At 39.3% G+C, this 25,576-nt stretch overlaps 2 protein-coding genes across 7 annotated transcripts in view; one reads left to right on the top strand and one right to left on the bottom strand.

Moving 5' to 3' along the window:
- Positions 1-21,069, top strand: part of Shab (Shaker cognate b) — a 93,742-nt gene extending 72,673 nt beyond the window's left edge. For all 6 annotated transcript variants that reach the window (XM_076807189.1, XM_076807187.1, XM_076807191.1 and 3 more), the window contains 3 exons: positions 8,322-8,532; positions 10,138-10,536; positions 12,741-21,069. In XM_076807189.1, the coding sequence (XP_076663304.1) occupies positions 8,322-8,532; positions 10,138-10,536; positions 12,741-12,982 (852 nt within the window). In that variant the 3' untranslated portion in view covers positions 12,983-21,069. The remainder of the gene's footprint in view (positions 1-8,321; positions 8,533-10,137; positions 10,537-12,740) is intronic.
- Positions 21,070-22,129: 1,060 nt separating this feature from the next.
- Positions 22,130-25,502, bottom strand: Uvop (ultraviolet-sensitive opsin). The gene is made up of 5 exons (XM_076807218.1): positions 25,048-25,502; positions 24,682-24,897; positions 23,900-24,281; positions 23,178-23,362; positions 22,130-22,382 (listed from the first exon to the last, which is right to left on the bottom strand). Exons 1-5 carry the CDS (start codon positions 25,269-25,271, stop codon positions 22,274-22,276), a joined length of 1,116 nt encoding a protein of 371 aa, XP_076663333.1. The 5' UTR covers positions 25,272-25,502; the 3' UTR covers positions 22,130-22,273.
- Positions 25,503-25,576: the final 74 nt, after the last annotated feature.

Raw genomic sequence — 25,576 nt, 5'->3', positions numbered from 1 at the left:
AGAAAATCACGTCACGGTCCAAAGTTTGCAATCACTCCATAAATCGAAAGAAACCGAAACTTTCTCGTTAAACAAATATAAGTAATTTTTCGCATGACAAGATATTAAAATTAATCCATACATGGAGCATTGAAGTGAGAAAAATTGTCGTACTATAAGATATTAAGAAAAATCAGCAAATGATTTCAAAATTGTATCACACAGTGTATAGCTTCGCTAAGTTTCTGAATGTGCACCTAATTTTTTAAAGATAGATTTCTGAAACCCTAAACTTTAAACAAAACCAGACAGTCCATTTTTTGACTCCAAACATGAAGCTACGCAACTTTCATTGTTCAAAGAATGTTTAGTTTCCTGGAATCCAGTGAAGGAAAATTCTTAGAATTCTTTTGTATCCCCTGGCAGTTCGTGATCGCTACGACGTAATACATTTCGTAGTAGACTTTAGTAGACTATTAACTTTTGAAGAGTAATCCCTGCATAGCTTGTATCTGCTTGGACCAGAGCTCTGCAACGGACGGGTCAACCCGGCCGTCTTTCGATTCACCCGACCCGCCCGTGCCTGCGGCGGTTAAGCCGGGTCAGCGTTGATTCCTATCCGCCCGAGGAGCCCGAGACACCCGAGCAGTGTTGCCAGAATCGTGGGACGTGGGACAAATGCTTACCCCCACTATGGCCTACCGTCGTCTCCCACTATGGCCTACCGTCGTCCCCCACTTTCTTCCCAGCGTACTGCACACAAGCATACCCCTACTCCTGTCCATGTGAGCTGTCTGTTGGGCTGCCGAGCGCACGAACAGGAGTAGGGATATGCTTGTGTGCAGTGCGATGGAAAGAAAGTGGGGGACGACGGTAGGTCATAGTGGGGGTAAGCATTTGTCCCACGTCCCACGATTCTGGCATCACTGCACCCGAGACACCCGAACGCCCAAGACTCCCGAACGCCGGAGACGGCCGAAACCCGCCTGTTGCAGGACTCTGGCTTGGACACGTTGCTTCCGCGAGAGAAACGTAACTTAAGGGGAGGTTCCGGTCTAGGGCCCCAAAAAATACGTGATCTTTAGGAATTAATTAAAGGAAAACTACTCTATAAAATTTAATGGGACTTTTTGCATTGTATTAAGGATGTCTTAAATTATAGAAATATATTTTTTGTTTTATAATTAATCATTGCAGACGGCACTGGGGAGTGGTTAAAGTCAAGGCGTCAAAAAATTCATCCAAATCGGTGGGACATGTATCTCCAATACTTATTATCCGAATCGACTGAAACTTTTCTTATTTCGAAGAATATACTGGCTAGGGGGGGGCAGAAAAAAAAATACAAAAATTACATTTTTTAAGAAAATAACGACACTTGAAGTTTGAAATCACTTTTCTCCTACATTTTTCCTTTCAACGCCTTTGAAAATTATAAATTTTCAAGTTTTGTATGTTTTTTTCTGGTTTCCCTCCTAGCCAGAAGTATATTCTTCAAAGTAAAAAAAGTTTCAATCGAATCGGATAATAACTTTTGGAAATACAGGTCCCACCGTTTTGAGAACTCTGTTTCGAGAAAAACCGCCGCTACTCAAATGCCTATAACTTCGGGAATTTTACGAATTTCAAAAACTCCTTCTAACCACGTATTCCTAAAAGGTTGAACATTCGAAAAATGAAATAAAAAAATCGACTTTCAGACCGGAACCTCCCCTTAACTCCTTTGGGTGCTATGGACGAATATATGCGTTCGTTCAGTGCGCGCAGGGCATGCGAGGAACGCCTGTAGAGGCGTTCAGCTATGGTTCAGAGATGTGACGAAAGAAGTCCCGCACGTGGCGTACGCTGAGCGTTCGAATTGTCAACACCCAAAGGGTTAAATCATCTCTGTTTTATAGGCTCGAAGTTAGTATTTAAGTTAGGTCATTTCACCGAACGTTTGCTCTACACAGTCATCATCGCATGGGTCATGAAATTTTTCATACATCATGAACTCTAATTCCATATTACATTCGAGTTGAGTTTTCCGCACTTGTCCGCACAGCTATCAGCTGCATTTAATTATTTCCATGCACTCGACACGTTTAATTATTTCTCACGCCCAGTCACGAGGAATCGGCGTGAAATGTTGAAGATGGGTTTAATTGAACCTTTTGCACATTTCAAGTAGGAAAAATTCAGGTACATACATACGTGCATACATGATGTTTCAGGTATCAAAAGTTGAGTTTGAGGGATGGAATTACTCTTCAATGCTTTAGCTTTTTGATTCTACTTTCGATTGAAAGCGCAACACTGTTGTAATCAAGTTTCATGGTTTGTTATTATATGCATAGTAACTTAATACGGTGGATAAAATTTAATAAAATAATAGTACGGGCTATTTCAGTCCGAATAATTAACAGTAATAACATTGGATATTTTTGGTCTTCAAAATTTGATAAACACATGCATTGTATATTTTTTTCTTGCTGCTTCCTGATATACTATTTATAGTAATATAAAAATATAATACTACGAGTAAATGAAAGTATATTACAAGTGTAATAGTATTATAGTTATATTAGTACGTTCGAAAAGTAACATGTAACACATTTTATACATTTACAGTTCATTGTTAGTTTATTTAAATTTAATTACAGATTCCATTGCATGAATTTAATAGACCTTTGGACTTCATTTAAAAAAAAATTGTCGACGCCCTCGTCATGCTCCGTCAAATTCTTTTTTATGTATCTTGAAAACCGCGTATTTATCTGAGCATTCGCCCCGAACGAGCATCACACGAGCAAATCGCCGCTCATGCGATGCTCATTCCGCGCGAATGCTCAGATGATTGCGCGGTTTAATAATCTCCAAATATCATAGAGTAATTGAAACTTTGGAGGGTATTTAGTAATTTCATCACTCAAACTCAAAATTTCCCATCTAGAAATGTGTCCTCTAATTTAATCTACTCCTCTCTAATTAAAATAATCCTTATTCATTAATGATAACTGAAATATCTCCAATCGAAGTAGAAATTATCAGTTTCAGTACTGTTTTATTATAAATCTAGTAAAAGTATGGAACTTTATCAAAGAGTAATAAATATACAATCACATATACATGTATTTCGAAATTAAATTACTGTCACAAGTATTCAGGCATTAGCAAATTGTAGTAACTGGTATCTATTATGTCTGTGAGAAAGTTCTGTCGCTTTTATGCATACGAGCATCGACAATAAAAGCAACAATTTGCACGAAATAATAAAAGAAAATTTATTATCAGATGGGGATAACAATTCTTTATGGCACACAACTTAAACAGCACAATAAACCGATACTGTATTCTTTTGTTTATTACCTTATGTTAAGTAGTCAGTGTCATAAGAAATAAGGTCACTTTGTCAAGTGAGTACTTCCACTGTAGGAATGCAAATTTTATAATGGAACGTGTCATTTCTTAAAAAATCACATCCTATTGCTTATATTATTTTGTTTATTATCCTACGAACAATAGGATATGATTTCCCCAGAAACGGAACGTTTCTTTACAAAATTTCTTACAGTGAAAATAGCCACTTGATTTTGATGAAACTTCGTAGAAAGGTGAAATTTGACGCCAACGGGCAAATGCGACTTTTATTAATAAATACCTCGTAAGTTACATATTAGGTGTTTATACTTACGGGCGAACAGGGGTAAAGGATTTTTCAATTCTCCCCCTTTCAACGAAGTTTCATCAGGAATCGGTGCGTAACACCTTGCGTTATACGCAACAACAGTTGCCAAAAATTTGTGCAAAGTTTCCCGGGAAAACATTGTAACTGTTCGTATCTGCCAAGGGTGTTTCGCAAAATTCACCAACTAGAATCTCGTGAATTATAGACGAAGCATTCATCCGAGATTTACGACGCTAATTTCCGAAGAAAAACAGAATTAAACGTAAGCTTGTCATCTGCTGCTATTTGCAAGGACCGTGGAATGTATCACACAGTAGTTTTGAATCATATTTGATTTACAGTATAATATCAGATTAGATTCTGCATGAATTGTTGGGAGAAGACATAGGTGTAGCGAACTAAATAAAAATTTGTTAATTCCTTCTTATTCGTTATAATTTCGATTCGGTTTTTGGATGGACTGGTTATTGAGAATGAAACGCGGGCAGTTTACAATAATACATATACAGTATAGAGTTGTTTTTGAATATTTTAATTGCACCAGATAATGAAAAATTATTGCAATAAACATTTTAAATAAAAAATATCGATGTGTGAATCAGTGAAACGTAGAGAAGCGTGAGCTGAGCCAGAAGAATATTCATAAAAATATGAACTTATACTGTTTTAACCTTGCATTTTAGAGAAAGTTCAACATTTGAATGGACAATAATTTACATAAATTGTATCTATTTAATTATATTGAATACGATAGATATCTACACTTATTAAAAAAAAAACTTATTTTACGATAAATATTTAACAGTTCTGAAAGATATTGTCAATGATTTAACGAATTAATTACTACAGTTGAGTCTTAAATTACTGTATTACGAAAAGTCTGCACTGGAGAACAAGCAGAAAACTCGCAAAAAGCAAACGAAGCTCCCCCCTCCCCAAGAACACTCCACGACTTTGATTAGAAAGTAATTAACCATTCACCATAGTCTTTTAATTTGCACTCTGTCAAATGATTACCTGTTTCGACCATTTCGACATTTTTTAAATGATAAAAAACTGATGCTACAAATAGTACTATAAATAGTTACGAACAAATTGTAGGTGCAGCCCATGAATATTCCCAATTAAATAGGAAACGATATCTTTCATGCAGATGGGATAGTTGAATTGCCTGCAACATAGCAGAAAATGGCAATAGTGAATAGTGTATAAAAAAAAACAATCCTATTACTTGTTTATGATATAACACCGTAAAGAATAAACAAGAAAGCCGACAGAATTTTCTCATATCCCAGTACAAAGGATAAGAAAACATTATCCGCAACAGAATCGCGTCAAATGTCGTTAAATTCTTAGTGTCGAAAATAAAAATTTATTTACATGAAATAATTAAACGTTTCCCATAAGGCTTCATATTACTACACATTAAGGGGGATGGCCACTGTGCTGAATTGGAATGTATAGTGAACTTTACAATTTATTTCTGAATTCGGTAATGCCTTTTCTCATTGTAATTTACGAATTGCAATAAAAATGCATTTTTTAAAAAGTAAGCTAAAGCAGCTAAAGTAAGCTAATTTTATTTGAAAAAAAAGATCGTATGGTTCTTAAGATTATTCGAAATCTCAGGATAAAATCGACGTCCGATTTCGACTGTACATTCTAAGTTCTAAGATATACTATCTATCATTTTATGGGATCTTTTTGTGATTTTCTCATTTTATACTTAAAGAACCTAACAAGAGAAGGACCCTAACCCAGGTTTAAAAAAAATCTGAAACTTTGTGGATATGTAGGGGATTTCCTCCTGATTAGAATGCAATTTTTTCGCTGCTCAAATTCACATTAAGGGGGTGAAATTAACCCCTGAAAATTCGGCTATTTTTCCGATTTTATTTTGTAACTCGCAATCTGTAAGAGATATAAAAAAGGTTTCAAGACAAAAGCTACTTCTTTTAATTAGGACTATCATTTGGTAAGATATAGTTCTTACAGTTCGCGAGTTATAATACAAAATCGAAAAACAGCCGGAATTTACGGGGTCAATTTTACCCCCTTCGAGTGAATTTGGGCCGCAAACAAAAACTGCGTTCTAATCAGGAGGAAATCTCCTACATATTCACAAAGTTTCAGATTTTTTTTTTGAATTTTCGGGTTCGGGATGTTTCCTTGTAAGACTTTAATGGAAGAAACTTGTTAAGAACTTTGTGGCAAAACTAGGATATTCAGTTTCACATGGCAGCCAGATTGTTGTACATTCGTGTTTCTCAAAGAACCACAATTGCGCAACAGATAGTATATCCTACATTCGACTGTCAAAATTTGAAGTCAATTGATTTATTGAATTTCGAAATACCACGACTAGGGATGGGATCAAGTTCAATATGTACTCACGAATCCGAGTCAATTCCAATACAAAAATTTCACTTCATGGGATTCGAATACTGGCGTTCCATTCTATATACTTCAAAAGTAAATTCTCAAGAGAAATTCTCGAGAAATTTTATAATTGCTTATTTCTTATTTCTCGAGAAATACTATAATTTCTCGAGAAACTTAAGTCTAGGAAAAATATTATAAATCTCATTTATTTTCGTAAATGAATGTATTACTAGTTAATCGCGAACGTATAATATGAATTCCAATAGAAAATCACAGTACAGAAGATTCGATATTATTAACTGCTGAAGGTCCTCTTAAATTCTTATTTAAAAATTTAGAAAAATTGTATACTGAATTAAATACCTAATGAGTTTCTTGTGGCTATTAAAGAAGAAATATAGAAAACAGGAGATAAGACTATTGTATCCCGTATAAAATTTTTGCACGATCCAGTAGCAGATTTTGACACAAAAAAGAAATAGATTCGCTGACGCTACATTAGACGCATTGTGCTATTTAAAAATAAATTTTAAAACCAAAAAGTAATGTTTCGCTTTGTACAAATTTTGTATTAAATAAATAAATTTACCAATTATATTTAATATCTATTTTTTCCATTTACACAAGTTTTGTATAAATTAGACAGGAATAATCATTTAGTTAAAGTTTTCTTGTGTTTTTGATGAATATTGTCAACATTATTCCAAAACTATAATTTTTACAATATTTTTTTCAATTTCTCGAGAATCCTCGAGAATTCTCAAGAAATATGATCTCATTTCTGATTTCTCGAGAAACAAAAAATATGGACAAATCAGGAACACCAGTCACTAGTAACCCGCCCCGGGCGGATTTCAATCCCTGCATTGCGCTCCGAGAAATACGTTCTTAGCGCATCGATAAATAGCAACGAAAAGGAATAAACGCCATACTCAAAGCTAAATTGCAATAACGAAAATTTTCAATCTGGCACAGTAGTCACCTCCCCGAAGCTCGCTTACACTTACTCGCAAAACTCGCCATCACGTTTCACTCCACTCGCCAAGCTTTCTGCGCCTCGCTGCCGCGGGCCGAGCGACACTCCCCCGTTAGAGTTAATTGAAACTAGAAAAATCCCCCACGAAAAAAAAAACTCTGGCTGATGTTTGTTCTGCACGAGCTCTGACGGCGAATCATCACTGCTTTTTTCAGTTTCACGAACCGTCAAGATCGCAAACGGAGCACAGTTGAATCGAATCGCCGAGGGCGATCGTGCGTAACCGAATGCCCCCCCTCCAAACCCCGGGGTGCTTGCCAGAGGCGGCTCGCACACAGACACGCTAAGAACGTTGCACGTAAATCTGCGCGCAAAAAGAACAGAGAGAAAAGCACAGAAAGAGGTTCGTTTGCCCTACGAGATCGCCCAGGGGCGCCCTTTGCCTCGATTAAGAGGGCGCGGAGTTGCAGCGTGGCCGGCTCGGCGTGGTCGAGTCGGGGAACGATTTCCGGTACCGTCTGATTTTGCGTCACGAACACTAACGCTTCGATGCATCCCCCTGTTCATCGGCAGTACGACCGCTATTCATTTACAGTACCCAACCTGCTTGCACCCTACCGCGTGTACCTACCCAAACGTCCTTCACTCGACTCCCTGTGTGACTCTTCGTGCGAAAGCTGTGCCTATATACGACGTCTCCAAGTGGGCACCTGCAAGAATGTTTAGGCGCGTGAGATTTGGGATTAGGGACGACCTATCCGGGGTGTTTGGCGCTTGGAGGTGAGGAGGATGGTTGGTGGAAACTGTGGGTTGTAATGGCTGCATATCGCGAGTGTAAATAACATTGGAATTTTAAATATTGAGGATTTGTAGATGGGTGGTGGAGACGGGATCTATAATCGCGTTTTGAGAGTTAAGGGAAATAGGGGTTGGAGGAAAAGAGTTTTGTACCCTTTTGTTAACCTAGAGATATGCGGTTTCAATGGGTGGAAGGAGGTTTCAGTGTGTGACATTCATATTCGTGGCTCTAATGCTTGAGGAAGTTACAAAAATTCATTCACACGGGTTTCCTCGATTTCACTCCCAGACGGAGCAGAAAGAACTCGTAGAGCGTCCGCGTGAGGGTTCTTTAACCATCGCAGAATCCTGTTCCGCGCTTCTTTCGATCCCACCCTACCCATCATCATCGATGAATATCATATGTACCAGGGGAAAGACGGGGATATGTGTGTGTGTTTATGCGTGTGCTAACGAGATACATGCTTAGTTGATTGGCATAGATGTCGCGTATTAGTTATCCTACGCGGCTGATTGCAGAGCGTAAGACTCCGCGCACAATTTATCAGCGACCAGGAATGCACGGTGGGTCGTAACATCACGAAAGAGGACACCATGGAGAACAACAATTACTACGGGGGACTTCGGGGAGGCAGACCGTTTACGACGACCAACAGCAGCCTGGCCTCGGCCACCAGAATTCTGAATCATCATCTCTTTGGGTCCAGCAGTGGGCCCAGACATTACACAGGTAACTGATGAGCAGCATTTTTCAAACGATAGGCCCGCGAAGATTCGTTATCTTTTACCCACGGTGTGGGTTGCTATACGGGCCATTCCGGGCCAACCCCAAAAGAAACTAGAAGTATGATGACTTAAGGGGGGAGACCACTGTAATGGTCTGAAAAGTAAGGGTGTTTTTTTTCAACCTAACAACGCAAGTAAATCAATGGATTGCTTAGTGTAGTTAATATGTACATATCGAAGGGTAAAAAAAACATTTTTTCAATCAAATTCGTAAATCCGTTTCCGGTACACCCTTCGTCGAAATATGCACTGCGGCAAAATCGTGACTGTGGCATTGACAGTGCCCTAGCCATGCGGTTACTAATCTGAATTCAAAAAGACAACAATATCCAGAAACTAGAAGCCTACGTCTATTAGGTGACGATCAAAAAAAGTCAATATCGCAAAAAATACAAAATAGCGCACCACTGAAAAAAATCATTTTTGAAGGGTAAAAAGTGGGGGAAATGTTAATAAAAAAAATAGAAGGAGGCCGTTAATTAAAAAAAAAAAAAAAACAGATCGTCACGTAATAGAGACGGATTTTTACAATTGGGTGTGTAGTCTTCTCTGTATACTGTCAACGCGGTTGAAAAATGTCATTCTGAGAAAAACGTTCCGCTCGGTGCAGTCACTTCTTCATAAAATTTGGAGAGCAGCATTCTTGAAACGTACGTCTTTAAGAAAACGTAAAAAAGAAAAAATCGATTTTTCCAATTTTTTACAGTGGTCTCCCTCTCCCTTAACCCCCACCCCCTAATTTCATATGGATCTGGGTAACTTCTCTGGCAATGCGATTTCTTATTCTGGAAACACTCATCTAATCAGGATCATTATCCAATTATAAATATTATACAGAATTATGGAACAGACTATTGAGAAGTTTTATAAGGAACAACATATTGTTCGCGAAACATTTTAATTATTATCTTCCTTCCCTCAACAACGGAACTTCGTGTGAAAATATTTTGTTCCACACCTTCGATTTATATTTCCACGAAGATAAGAACCTATTTCCTACCACGAATTACGCCCACCTGCAACTCTATATCTTTCCCAAACACGTTGGACCCGTTGTCCCTGTCCAGTCCGTCAAGCTTTTAATACGTTCAAAGATTATTCGAGTCACTTCTGCCCATCCATTCCCCATACAATCCATTTAATTTATTTTCCGCCACAAATTACTCTATTTCCTACCACAAATTACGCCCCCTTAACCCTGTACCTATTATTCGCAACCACGTTAAACGCGTTGCCCCTTCCAAGTAGCGCGCGATTCGATGTCTCCCAGAAGTATTCGATTCTCTACTCAGGCACCTTCCATTCATTTATTTTTCAGTCAAAGCTACATTTCCTACCACGAATTACATACACCCCTTCAGCCGTGTATTATTCAGAGAGCACGTGGGACCCGTTGTTCCGTTCCCGTAACGCAGGGTTTAATGCCACCCAAGATTATTCGAGTCACGTCTGCCAATTCGCCCTCCTATCGATCCCCCTCATATTCTGGGTCAGCGCGATACTCCCAAAGCCACCGTATATGCAAGGTGATCGGAGGGAAATTTTTCAGGAACGAGCACCGAGAGCAAGCTATCCCTGTCCGCTGACTCGATAGACAGCGAGGGCGTGCCTTTTATAGACAGGCAGCGGGTGTCGAAGTCGATCCTGAAGAAGTCCGAGAGCAGCAACAACTACTACAGCAACGCTGGAGACTCGGACACGGAGAAGCTCATCACCGATAACGCCTCCACGATAAGCATGTGCGACAACGAGACGAGCACGTGCAGCGTCTTCAGCAACGCGAACGGGACGAGGGTAAAGCCCGTATCGCCGTTGCTCTCTAGACAGGTGCTCGACTCGATCTTCCGTACGAACAACAACCTCGAGAGGGAGAACGAAGTGGACCCTACCGAAGAAAAGAACTGTGTCTCGAAGATGAGCAGATCGATATTCGACGACGTCCTCGAAGGTACTCGTTTGCCCCTTTTCTTCGCCTTTGTTCTTTGCATGGCTCAACAACAGATCGGCTTGTCCACATTGCATTTTAGAGGTGTATCCAGGGCCGTATCTATACCTTTGCAGGCCCCAGGCGCAACATCATTATGAGGCCCCAAAAGAACAAGTCTATTTCAGTTAGTCGAATTCCTAACCGTTTTTAAAATGTGGCCCCAGCTTGCGCCTAATGCGCCTTGTGGTAAATGCGGCCCTAAGTGTATCAATTGTTTTATTTTTTCCATTTCTTTCGCGCTTTCGGAATGGCAGTTGAAGTTTGTGATTTAAGGTGGGTTTCCCCTTTGGAGGCTCGAAAATATGGGTGTTTTTTTTTTTAGAAAGAATCAACTACTAGATGGAGTGTTCTTAAATTTCACATACATACATGTTCGTTAGTTTGTAGACAATGCAGATAAATCGCTTCAAGTTCATGTAAAATATAAACAATAGTTTTCCAAAAATATCATATCAAGCAGATGGGTATAAAGAGACTTGTCTTGCGGGTCTCCGCTATGGGCTGGAACAAAAATTGAAACAAAAGTTGAACTTAAGCTGAACATAAAATGTTGAAAATTGCCCAAATGGCGGCATTCTAGAGTTAAAATTGTAAAAGAGTTTGTATTTTTTATTATTACCAGGAGAACTTCAAATCGAGAATTTCAAATCGATGGCTTTATTAGTTTTAGAGATATCATTTCTGCAAACCTGATAAGTGTAGTTTCAAGATGAAACGGTTAGTTATGTTTTTGTAATAAATCTCCTACGCAATGTAAAAACGGTATTTGTGTTTATTTTCTGTTAAGTGAAATTACGCTGTATAGCTCTTTAACATCGGGATACGGTTTTATAATCATCATTACAACGAAACGCGGACAGAAATGTTTTGAAAATATAGCGCCACAGAATACACAATATATTTAGAATTCGATTGAAATTATTATTATGTTTTTGCTCGGGCGAAAAATGATTTTAAATCGCATTTTTACTAGTTATGTATTATCGAAGAAAGTTTTGAAAATAATTATCTATTTTCGTCAAATAATGTGCATGCTATCGAAAAAGAGAAGTAAAACACGGAAGGAAAATAAATATAAAGGAAAAACGCCGCGAACAGCAGAAGATAGTGGCAGTAGGTCACCTCGGCATAAACGGCGGAAACGCCAAAATAGCCGGGGTGACCCACCGGTGGGCCACTGTACTATTTGATCAGTTTCTGCTTAACCTTTAGAGGGCTGGGCTGGCTACTATAGTGGCCACCAAAGAATTTCGATACTTTGTCGGCCATTTTGGTGGTATATATGCATAAATTTTAAGTAAATGAAATTTACAATTTCAAAGAAAAAATCCCGATCCTCTAAAGGTTAAAAAGTATATGTACAGTACCGGGCAAATGTATTCGAACAAACAGTTTTCTCGGGTTGTTTACCATTACTGTGGCCGAATACATTTATCACCCAGACTGTTGTTTATTAGTTCGAAATATATATTTTGTGTTAAAATTTATTAATGTAATTTATTTATCATCCTGTCCTCTACAAACTATTCAATTAATTTAATCTTTATACACTGAGTCATTTAATTATATTATTGAGAAAAATCATTTGTCGGGTACTGTATGTATATAACCGGTGTAAAGATGAAACATTGAAAAATTAAGTATTAACAACAGGAAAGCGCTTCGGTAAAATTGAGCCATTTGGTCCTAACCGGCGTTTGGGGATAATACGCCGCCGTCGCCGTCCCAAAAGTGTTATGTTATGATTACTACAGATGAAATTACACAAACAATTGTATTTTCTATATTGGCTTAGATGATGAAGATTAGATAATGTAACTGAAACACTTGTTGTTGACCTACCAATTGATTACTTTATTATTTTATTATCTCGAGTATAGGATTATTTTAAAAATTGTTCCTTGAAAAAATAAAAAAAAATACGATGCACGATACTAGATGCAATCCTTAAAAGGAAACAAGATTTTTTGAGAAATGTGTAATAGCTTTTGAGTAAAAAATTTCCAAAGACCACCCTTTCTTCGGCCTCCTGACTGAGCATGACCCCTTAAGCTTCGCCGCACGTGCTCAAAGAGCCCTAACACGAGACCCTTATGCTAGCTCGATGATCGTCGAATGTGCTTCATGGGCCCCGTTATGAATCTATCCTCTCAACAATTTTTCAGAAGAGAAACAGGTGCAAGACGAAGCGACGGCGGAGAACAAGAACAAGGAGGAGCGAAGGAAATCGAAAGGAAGGACGGAGGAGTCCTCGAAGGACGGACAAACGATGCTCATATGTTCGTTACGCTCGCACAAAGCGAAGAAATCCGGCGGCGAGGAAAGACGGAAGGTCAAGAACAGCGGGCATGCTTACAAAGCCACCGACACGAATTGTCTTCCTCAGGAAAGCCGTTTCTCGTCGTAGCGCAACCCCTTTCTGTGTCGCGTACGATTAGATATAGGGTTCAATCACTGTCACGATTAGGGTTTCGACTATTTCGCGCATTCGAATGTCACAAAAATTCATAGAATCTTCCGCTATTCGAATACTACGCAAATTCAACCTAGGCTCGTATTCGAGTACTGACATTTCTCTGTTCCGAGATTATTCTGCGTTGAAAAGTGAGCAACCTCGATTCAAAATATTTCTCAATTCAATAAATAAATTGTAATTAGTCCGAGGAGGATTATTCCGAGCAGCGAAAATTGAAGGGTGCTTCCACCCTTTTAAAGTATTCGTTAAAAGATACACGAAAAATATGTTTTTAATATCTCTAAGTGCTCCACGAATTTATGCATAATGGGATTGAAAAAGGTTTATTTGTAGGTGTAATTGTTCGAACATAATGTTGGTATAATTGAAGATTCCGATAATTCGATTATTTGAATGTTCGAGCACCTACCACCCTGATTTAAATGTAATATTCGAATTTGATTCGATGCATGCTCGAATGTACTCGCATTCGACTATGCGAATAGGCAAAAATTCGACAAATAGTCGCAGCCCTAGTTGCGATCACCGCATCGATGTTTCACATTTAGGTAATGCCATTAGCCTCCGTATAACTTCCCTAGGGCCGTGCATCGCCATTCGGGTTGCAGCGATGCTATCGGTGTTCCCGATTCGGCCTGCCGTGTAAATATTCAAACGAAAAACAGCACATAAACGAAAAAAAAAAAGATAAAAAATCGCGTATAATTCTAAGAGAGTGACGGATGTTCGATCGTTAAAAGGAATAGAGAGACTCTAATTCGATTAATATAAATATATATGTAACGCGGATAGATACATATTTTCGAGAAGAGGCCAGAATTGCTGAGCGCGTATACAAATTAATACATATAGAGTTACGCTAAAATTGGTCGTTGGAATAGGAACACACCGGAGTAAAACGATATATTGAAAGGGAGACGTCAGTCAGATATATGGAGACGACGGAGGGGCATGAAACGAAGAAGGGGCGTCGATGGGACATATTAAGAACACGAACAAAGAATGGAGGGGAGATAGGAAAACAATACGATTAATAATAGTAACGATAAGGACAACAATAATGATAAGAGCAAATAAATCTTTAGGCAATATGCTTTTCTATTGTTCGCTGACAGATGGAATTTGGTAACGCGAATTGTAAGTCTAGTCACGTGGCCCTGTTACTTCCTCCCTTCGCCTAATCTCGTTAGACTAGGGTAGCTTTGCGTGTCGCGATAAGTGTATGCATTAAACGGCATAGCGATGCAAACACGCAAACTGTTCTATAAATAAGTTCGAGAGAGACGCCGGTCATTAGACGAGACACGGATTTGCTTTCGAAAGCTGACATCGTCAGTCTCTCTCGGGAGGACACACGAGTGTTCGCTCGTCTGCCGAGTGTCTTACGTACAATTAGACAACGTCGTTGTAATAGGAGGTATTAGATAGACGAGGCCTAAGCAGCCTCGATGGAATCAAAACGCAACAGGCACGGGGAGAACGTGGGCACGCGGTTGTTCGCCAAGACTCAATGATGACTGCCCTTTACAAGCTTCTATACGGTTCCAAACTTCAGACTTCTTCGGTATTAAAGGCAGGCTCTGGTTTAAACCACCGAAAACGAGTGTCTTTTGTGACTTTATTTTTTAAGGGAACGAACGGATATCCACACAAAGGTTTTTGTATCGTATTTAGCAAAATTTATAATTTCAAATTATATTTTTGTTTTTGAAATAGTACTTAATGTCCGTCGTTTAGCGAATTTTCATTGACGCGTGTTGCACCTCAATTGAGGGAGGAAAATATCTCTGGAACAAGTGAACCGATATAAGTATAGAATTTAAAATTATAAATCAGCCTTCCAATTCTCAGAGACCAAATCAAATAACATTAATTTTTCTCGTCCAAACACTACTGGAACTTCACATCACAAGAGCTGCATCTGCATGGGCCACGTCTCCCCGCGCGAACAAACGCATACATACATATAAAACGTACTTTATAAATGCGGGATTTCCTATCGTGTGTTAGACACAGGTGATTTTCTTCGATATGTGTGTAACGCATTCAGTTAGTAATTTTTTGTCATTCGAGCGGGAAGATTGTGCGTTGGAAACGTGGAGTAAATTTTCCAAACGAACTATAATTTATTATCGCTGATTTTACAAGGAGACAGCGGAGTCCCTTTAGCACTCTTGAAAAAAAGAGACATAGTGCAAAGCACGTAAAAAGCCCGAAATGAAGCGGAGCATTGCATTACATTAATACGAAATTATTTACTGGATGACGAAGAAACACCTGGACAATTCTTTGAATTAAGGGGGGACCCCACCCTGAAGCCACTAACAAAAGACAAAGTTAGGGATTTATTTGTTCGTATTAATAAATATATAGGGGTTGGATTTTTTATACAGTTTTAAAGTATAAATATTTATTCTGATAGAAAATTTTTTTTTATGAAAAATTGTACAAAATAACGGCGAACAAAATGGCTTCCCGAAGCAGTGCAAAAAACTGGCCACACGTCCGGGAATGACTGAATTATCCGCGAAGGAAATACAAAAACGATATATAAACAGGAATATATTATCTTTGACCTAGCGTAAGATTTTTTGAATATATCAATCATTCGTTTTTTACAAGCATTTCAGTGGAAATTTTTATGTAAAAAATTAAAGTCAATTCTTGAAACTGCTATAATTTCCAAAATAATTCGAATTTTGAGAAAATCCTGCGCTAGGTCAAGAATTATATATTCCTGCTTATATATCTTTTTTGTATTTCCCTCTCAGATGTTCCAGTCATTCCCGGGAGTGTGGGCCAGTTTTTTGCAGTGTTCCGGGAAACCATTTTTTTCGCCGTTATTTTGTACAATTTTTCATAAAAAAAAGTTTTTCTAGCAGAATAAAAATTCATACTTTAAAACTGTATAAAAAATCCAACCCCTATATTTTGATTTACACGAACAAATAAATCCCTAATTTTGTATTTTGTTAGTAGCTTCAGGGTGGGGTTCCCCTTTAAGTACAAAAATAAATATGATTCTGTTTTAACCCTTTGGGTGCACGCAATGTGTGCGAGGAACGCCTATGCGCGCTCAGCCACTATGGTTAAGAGATACAACTAGGGGAGTCCCGCAGAGGGCGCACGCTAAGCGTTTAAAGTGTCAGCACCCAGAGTGTTAAACCTGAGGCAGAGATTGGTGAAAACTTAAAAGAAGCACCATTTAGGAGGGTGAAATGTTCATTTCCATCGGAAGAAAACGCACCGACGCGAAACGAATAAATATAAAATCGTTTATAAGGATACAAAAGCTCTATTATATATCAGTATACAAGTGTCCAACGCTAATAGGAAATCCCACCTTAACGCGAACGCAGCAATGGAAGCAGTTCTCCGTGAACAAGAAACGCTTACGTATTCGATACAGGCACCGCCACAGGTTTGATTCGGCCGTCGTAAACGAAAACCACCCTTAAAACGTTGACTGCCACGCCACTGTCTCATGCTTTCTGCTGATTTACACTATGTTAAACGTGAATTGGCGATAAACACACTATATTATTACGGTATTATTCAGAAGATTGCAAATCAAAAGCTTCGTTTATCGCAAGAATTCTAAGGAAAAATTGTCATCGATGACCCCGATGTTCAGGGCCGTTCCTGGGTTTTGGCCGCTCAGGTGCGAAAGCAATATTGCCGCCCTTATTAATTTAATATTTCTTAATTAAGAATTTGATACGCAGTGTTTACTATTATATCTACATATACATAATTTTAAACAGTTATCGCGCAAAAGAGTTTCGATTATTATTCTTATTAGTCAAAACTTTACATACAATAAACGGCCCGAGGCCGCCTTTAAGTTTGGCCGCCCAGGTGCGGGGGCACCTTCTGCACCCCCGCCAGGAACGGCCCTGCCCATGTTGCAGTCAACGAGTTAAGAGTTTAAAGATGCGTAATTGGCGTATGTTTTAGATGTCGAATCAAAAGTGGATCGTGTCAACATGCTCACGTAAAGTAGCAAAAGCGCAGAGTACCGACTGCATCGTGTATCTAGGACTAGCCACGGTAATGATCACGCGCCTGCCAATGGAATTTTACACAGCCGCTGTTTTCAACACTGAGAACCGCTCGAGTTCAAGTATAAGTACTCGCCGAAAATGCTCCGATAGAGATTTTAACGCGCTGTATAGACGGGTACGATCATTGATCGCGTGCTCAAAAATTCGATCGTCCTCCTACTTTGCTCCGAACGATGATCGTTTTCTTCTTTTTCTGATTCTCTTCCAACCCCCCCCCCCCCGCCCGCCCGCGTTAATAATTTTAATCGAGAAAAAGGTCTCGCTGTAACCTTGGGTCGCACACGACAAAACACGGTCCCCCTCTACATTTTTAGACGAGTCATCGGTAATATACATATCTCTAATGGCATTTCTATTCGTTGTTATCGTTAGACGTAGAGAATAATTGTACAGTTGCGAGTCGATGATGAAGAGAATATGGTAAATATGCCCCCCGATCCCTATGCGGATGGTCTACAGGGGGATCAATTGTTATGCTGGTGGTCTGAAATTCACACCTCGAGTAATTTTTTAGCGTGTTTATAATTGTTTTGCGACGTGTATACGAGCGGAGGATCGGTAACACTTTGTGAAACGCGAACGAAGATATATTTTAATATTTTGCAAGCGTTTGAAACGTTTGATTGCAGTATTATGATGGGCGATAGTTTTCTTCCTGGGTGTGAAGTTCTGTGTTCGTTTAACCCTCAGTGAGTACCATAGGTTTTGCAGGGATTTTGGTAATGCGGAGCCTGTGTGCAGAGTTAGGAGCATAGACATATATAGACAGCTGAGGGGGGTGTAAGATTCGCGGTAAGGGGAGCGATACAGGCAAATCGGGTAACGCAGTGGTTATGTATACCGAATGCTTCCGAAGCTAACCCGACGTCGGGCCGACGTGCCTGTATCTGACTTCTGCCTTTTCCCCTCCAAGCCTACCGTTCCCCTCGCCTATAGTCCCAGCTTCTGCTCCGTCTATATATGCCTATGGTTAGGAGCGATAGGGCCTATGTGATGGAGGGGGAAACACGTACAGGAGTGGTGGTAAGCGTGCGTGAACTGACGCCAGCGCCAAGCTAGTCAAGTGACTGGCTTCGCGTTGGGGCCACTTGACTGGCTTGGCGCTGGCGTCAATTCTCGAACGCTTACCACCGCTCCTGTACGTGTTTCCCCCTCCATCACTTAGGCCCCATCGCTCCAAACTCTGCCTGTGTGGCTAGTCTTTGAAAGGTTAATTGAAATGCTATTTTCGTTGTGAGAAATGGATAAGAAAAATAATGATATCGCGATAAGCAATTAAGCATACGATTAAGAAGAATTTTATTAAAAGCAAGAAATGAAAATTCTTGAAATGCCAAGTAAAGTGTTCTTTTTTTATAATAAGATTAACAGAAATTGCATAAAATGTAGCTAAATAAAGTGAAATGTTTATTGTTGTTTGAGAAAGGATTTAATTTATGTAATTTATTCGTTTATATAGTGCGAAATATTCATCACAAATATATATTTCTGGCATTTTTCATTTACATTTATCTTTTCATTTCTCCACATTTTTATCACAATTTTTCTTATTTTAGCTATTTTATTATTATTAACTAACTAAAAGTTTGAAAAATTGAAAAAATAATGTAGTTAAGCTTATTAGACCTTTGGTTTCCCTTTGGATTGGATTCGTTAGTAAATAAAAATAGAAATATGAGAATATTAAATTTCGAAGTCCACGTAATGAATTACACCAACGTATGTTACGTTTTTGAATCTAATGGACCCCATAGTACTTCTGAGGGTTAAAGAATAATGGAGTACTTAAATCTGCAAACAAAGAATAATTATTGTTAGTTAATGAATAATCATATAGGAAGTATATATTTCGTTTATTTTGATCACATTAATGTCTCCGTCGGTTTTGAGGGTACGAAGCGATGTGTGAAAAAGGAATTTGTATTTCTTTCTTATGGGGACACAGAAAAACTCAGGTGTACAATGAGGCCTCTAACGTAAGACACAAAAAGATATAATAAGGAAAAATTTTATACTACGTACTTATCATTCCTTCAAAAATGATTGATGGTAATATTTAAAATTCATTCAATTCATTTAAGATATTCAAAACTGTACCGAAATATATAGGAAATATTTCGAGTATCTTTTAAAATGAACCTTCTGGGAAAAACAAATATTTCAAACTCTTCCATTTTCTACTTAAGTCACCATCGTTGCACTTAAAATCATTCAAAATCATCGACTTGTCACGCATAATGAAATCCATCCTTTTGTATTAGGGGAGACCGGGGCTAGTTGATACGTTTTTCAGTTTTCAATGTTTTTCATTTTTGTTCGAATTAATTACTCGATAACAAATATGCTAAAATATACTTTGGCCCTTTCTCTTTAATGTGTTGTAAATGAAATGTTGAGAAAATACATACAAAATGAATGAAAAAATGTTATTTTGACGATCGATTTGGATGTATCGAAACTATTTACTTTTTCTCTATATAAACGAAAGCAGTTAAAAAAAAGATTGTTAATGTCAATGTACACACACGTACGCTGGATTGTAGGAAAGAATTGGACAACAATCTTCACATATCTCGCTCAAATGGAGCTACATATGTACGGTGTCGAGATAATTCGTCAGTATCAACTTGCCCCTGTATCAACTAGCCCCGGTCTCCCCTACTTAGAATACTATGGTACAAAAAAAATCCTGATAATTCTGAAGTATGCAGCAAGGATTATTTATAATACCCCCATTTCGAAACAAGTAACATCGCTCTCATCACTCTCTTTCGTACCCCAAAAGCGAATGAGTAATTAAAGTGTTCCAGATAAACCCACCCCCCCGCATTTAATCAACAAAGTATCCCATTACTCTCAAAATCAAAGATCGTTTCAATTTGAATTGTCAGAAACATTACGCCATCGTAAGCAAGGCGTCTTACGTAACCTTATTGCGACACATACGCAATAATGTATGTATAATATTACAACTCCTCGATACTTCATTTCGCGCGAGAACTTCCAGATTGATCCTCGTACAGGTGCGACACACACCGATCGTTTAATATTGTTATCGTGTTACATTTACTGTTCGCGTCGTTGGGAATCCCATACGATGGTCGTACACGATTTTAGGATATGTATACCCTCGCCTCTCTGAGCGTTATCATTTCTCGTACCTGTTATACGATGCTGGATCTCCACGCCTTGTAACCGCTTGGGGCCTCTGGAGGAAAAGTAAAAAGAGAATCAATGTCTTCTGTGAACTAACATAGTGGGACGTAGAAAGTTCCTAGGGAAACTGTACAGGACGTGATTTATTATTTATTACCATATAATTATACAGTTAGCACAATTAGCGGTGAAAACGTATAGTACAAAGGGAGAGCCACATCGTAGATCGCGCGCGGCATTGAACGAGCTGACCAGGTCGTGGGGGATAGCGAAGCGAAGAAATCGCTTGAATGGTTGCACGGTTCCGTAGGTCTCGTCGAAAGGGCACGAAAAAAAAAGACATTTCATTTGTTCCGCGCTGACTCGTGCTTCGAACTTTTCGATATTTCGTTGGAGACTCAGCGAGACGAATCTGGGAATCGAGGCGTGATCGATGATGGTGGATGTGGACGTGGGATAATTTCTTTTATCCAATTCTTTTATTATTAGGTATTTAGAAGAAGAGTACAAGCATTCGAACAATATGAAATTACTGATCAATCTTCCTTGTTCTTTGCGTCTGCGAGGGGGCGAGTGACCCAGATCCAGATTGTTCGATGTGTACAGTCAATTCGGAATTATACAATGCGGTTACGCAACAGATTCTTTATCGCGATATCGAAATGTTTCAAGCGCCAGCTAATCAGATTTAGTCGACCGGTCACGTATATATATATTATTTCCGAATTTCTAAGGCCTAGCATCGTAGTTATAAGGCGAGTAGCATGTAAAAGCGAATAAAGTTGTAACTTGCCAGTTTTTCTTTCGTACGAGAGTATCTCTTTATCAGTCATCCTGTGAGGAATGGACATTTCTTACAATTTAAAATGCCTGCATTTAACACCCTCCATGTTTCACTCTTCCACCATTCCCGTACATTCATTCGGTTTTGCTTAACACTTGCGTTAGAGTGACGCAAGGTTTTGCCAGGAAAATACTATGTGTAATCTTTTAGGTGGTGAGCTGCTGACCATTTGAACGTTTAATGTGCACTCTGTGCGGGACTACTCCAGTCGCATCTCTTAACTATGGTCGCTGAACGCCTATGGGAGTTCCCCGCACACTATCCATTCACTGAACGAACGCATATGTGTCCATAGCGATTTCTATGTTTATTAAATCTTCATAAGAGTATTACCACTGGATAGGTGAGGTTTTATCGGTGAAAATGAAACCAAACACGATATTATTCGGGCTATTTTTAATTATACGTATTTGAAATCGCTTCCATGTTCCGTAGCCAAATTACTTACGTATTATATTTGGCCCGAATGAGGTGAAGTTTAGACTTATTATCATCAGATTAATCAATCCATTAGTGATACTTTCACGATCATCTAATAAAGCATATAAAGATTAAAATTTAGGCTCGACTGCTGCGCGAGCGAAGAATCGCTGAGGCAGCGAAACACAATGCAAACTCTGAGCTTGATTTGTTTTTAAAGTTGGGAGCCGGGAGCTCCCAAACAATATACTTTCGATACTTTCCAGAAAATATCGACGCGTAAACACGCCAAAACCTTTCCCAGATTATAGATCTTGATAGAATGTCTTACGCGTTACTGTACAATTAATAATTTAGCCGAAAGTATAGAGTTTTCTGGCGGAGTATGGTACCACCAACTCCAGTTGCGTAATACAGAAATGACTTTCAATCACCACCACCGACGCCATTGAAAGTGCTAGAACACTTTTATTTCAATTTTGTTATCGTTTACAATCTTCTACCGTGCCCAGTAATCACGGTATCATTAACATGCGATATGTTATCCGGTGATGCCTGCGTGTTTGTGGTGATGGAAAATCAAGGGAGTACATATGCCAGGAAGTTGCTTTATTGCAGTTGCTTTCGCTATACAAGGATCGCTTATTATTAACAGAGAGTGTAAACAAGGTATACTGTGAATCGCCAAGGTATATCCCTATCTTTTGCTTTCCAGAAGCAAAAGTTTTCGATTGTAGTCTAGCTCGAGGCCGGTGGTGTATTTACTGTTTCGGTTGTGGTGCTCGTCGAGTCTGATATCGGCTTCTCTTGCAGTTCTAGCCATGGTAATCGTTTCTGCAGCTCCAACCTGTCCCAAACAATCATTGTACGTGTACTTTATTTCATTCTATACAACAGAATCAATTTTGGAAACAAACACCTTGGTCTCTATATGATGACATCATTACAATAGAGTGACGAAGATTATTTTAGAGACTCATAGGATTATATTTCTACGTTTCGGCAACATTGCAGCTGGCTTCATCAGGAATCTAATGACATAACCTTATTGGCCAGACACTTGACGAAGCTATAGTAATCGAAAGAAAATCAATTGGCCGTTCCATGCCATTAAAAAGCTACCCCCACTACTCTATATGCCATCGTATTGCTCCGCTCAGGGATCGGCGGGCTTAAGCTACATTGATGGAGGGGGAAACACCTACAGGAGCGGTGGTAATGTGTGCGTGACTGACGCAGGTGCAGTTCAAGCACACATTACTGCCGCTCTTGTAGGTGTTTCCCCCTCCATCCAGCGTAGCTTAAGCCCGCCGATCCCTCGCTCTACTATAATTGCGTTTTAAACACAGAAAACATGAACCCCTGTCTCTTAAGTAGCAAGCTGATATACATAGCGTAACATTTAGAATCTTTGTAATCCATGGTCTCACTATTCAAATAGTCAGTTCTCTAAAACTTCTCTAAGTATAGCTGCAGTATTAGGTAACATCAGAGACTATTCTGATGAATCAATTTTCAAGTTGGAAGAAAGTGAAAGAAAGTGTATGCTCGTGAAGGACTCTTCCATATTTGTTAACACCTAATGTTCTTAAGATTATTATAGTGTTTAATGTCGCGTTGCAATTTTACTTCACAAGTTTACCTGTACTTCGGGTGACTTATAGCGTAAACGTATGGATCCAAACAGGCGACAGATTTGCACGTACACGCTGGTATCATCGTGACACCGGGTGTTAACAGTCCTTTATTGCCAAACGCGCCGATCATTGCCATCACACCGTACGGAGTCCACGAGAGGATGAACAGGAAGCAAATTGTGATGGCAGCCTTCGAACAGAAACATTTTATACCAGTTAAACTGTTAACGGCAAATCTCGCGAACAAACACGCATAATATACATTAAACTGATAACAATTAGAGCAATTCAATAATTCTTTATTACAAATCTCAAAAAAATTGCATTATGAAAACTATTATGGTCTCTCAACGTAAAATGCCCACTGTATATTAGAAGAGTAAAAATATTCATTCTGAATATTAAGAGAAATTAAGAAAAAAATAAAATAAGCCTCAAAAGTATCCCAAAGAAATTAAAGAAGCCCTCAATTAGCACTATTTCTCCTTCTAATCCACAACGAATGAAAATTTGTCTCTAAACTACGACATGCGAAGCTGAAGCTTTTTCTTTTCGTAACGTCAGAAACTCCTTGCCGCTCTCACCCCCTGTCAAAGACTAACGGGTATATAATTTTGATGTACTGTCACAGCAAGGATGTTCCATTTCTTAGACCACTATTCATACTAAATAAATGACAAATATTATATTTATAAAAGAGAAGGAAGAAGAATATCGTATGAAATACCTTCGCTATACGAATTTCAGCGCTTTGAGTGTTCGTGTTTGCGTTACTTCGTAGACTGTCGACGTTCATCTTCTTCGCCTGTTCGCGAAGCGCTTTCTCATGGTTAACGACGTGGCTGACGATCTGGCTGTAGTAATATATGATAAGCATCATCGGAATAGCGTAAGAGAAAGTGAATATGGTGGCGACGAAAATTCTCGTCTCGCTGGAGTCGGTCAGGTAATCGAAGGTGCAGCTGGTGAGGAAGCCCTCGGGCACGAAACGTCCCCAAACTCCCATCACGGGCATCAGACCCCAAGGTATGGTATAGGTCCAGATCAGCACGATAAATAGCATCACTTGCCCGCGTGACAACTTACCATCCAGTGGTCTTGCTATTGTGCTGGAATGAAGAAATACAATGATAAGTAGATTGCTAACTTTGAATTCAATGGAAGCCCCGTTTCCAAGTGTCTCTTCGTAGATAGGTATTGAAAATGAAAGTACTTTGAAAGTACTGACGCAAAGTATTGAAAATTTCAGACTATTATTACATAACAATGTTCTCATAGACTCTCCTTTATTGCCACTCAGAAGTACTCGTTATCGACTTCCTCTTGGCATGTACTCGCATTTGGAAGATAGAAGCTTTCTTTTACGTTAATCGTTAATTATGTTTCCTTTTACAGATTTGCCGGTGAAATTTGGTAAGTGGTTACACAATCGTTAAGTGGTTTTCCATTGTACACTGAGCAATAGCACTTTGCTGGCAGGTTTCTTTAGGAATAATCAGAACCCCATACCTATATCTATCATAAGCTATTGCCGCATTCGTAATCGAGGCACCGATGCCAGTCAAGGAACCGATGAACCCGAATATTTGGCATCCCAAGTGGCCCAGGGCGAAACCAGTGTTGAAGGAATTGTATATAAAGATAGGTGTCTTAATCATCATGAAGAAGTCGCAGACCGCGAGGTTCACGACGAACATGTTCGAGGGTGTCCTTAGTGATTTGGCCCTAGCAACAGAAGGACCACAAGATGATTAGTACGTTGATCGTGTTGCTTAATTTACTTATGTATAACTATTCGTATAACATTCATTATCAGTGGAGAAACTAGATCACGCAGTGGCGCAACGAGATTTATCGACAAAGAAGTTGACTTACGCGCAAAAGATCCATATCACCAGGCCATTCCCGAGCAAGGCGAGGAACGTGAAGAGGATATAAAGGAGGGCCAATAAATAATGAAGGGAGGGGTTCGGCTCAGGATAGACCAGCCAATGTTCTGGTATATGAACTATTTCCTCAGCAGGAACGTTCCATCCCAGCAAACGTGGTGGCCCTGCTGGTAGGTATCTTGCCTCCCAATGAACACTGTCGTTGGACATGTTGGTCACTCCGTCTGCCAGCCCCTCTCCTTGATACGGTTGATCAGCCGGCTGTTTTATACCGCCCTACCCCCTTGAACCGACGAAACCCTAATCCGCTAGCTTTGCGGGCTTCGTAGGGGGATCAGCCGGGGATCATCCCCTGGTTACTCTGGGTCAGCAGGAATGTGCGTCAAAGTCATGCGAATTGATCATGCAGATCGTCAGTCAAGATTCAGATTTTCGTTAGGCCCGAGGCCTCCTCCAGGCTGGAGTCTCTTAACACCGTGTCACAACGTTTCCCATTCATAGTACATTAATTCATA

This window comes from Andrena cerasifolii, chromosome 2, assembly GCF_050908995.1.
Source record: "Andrena cerasifolii isolate SP2316 chromosome 2, iyAndCera1_principal, whole genome shotgun sequence".
Lineage (NCBI taxonomy): Eukaryota > Metazoa > Arthropoda > Insecta > Hymenoptera > Andrenidae > Andrena > Andrena cerasifolii.
This window is presented reverse-complemented; position numbering and strand designations above follow the sequence as displayed.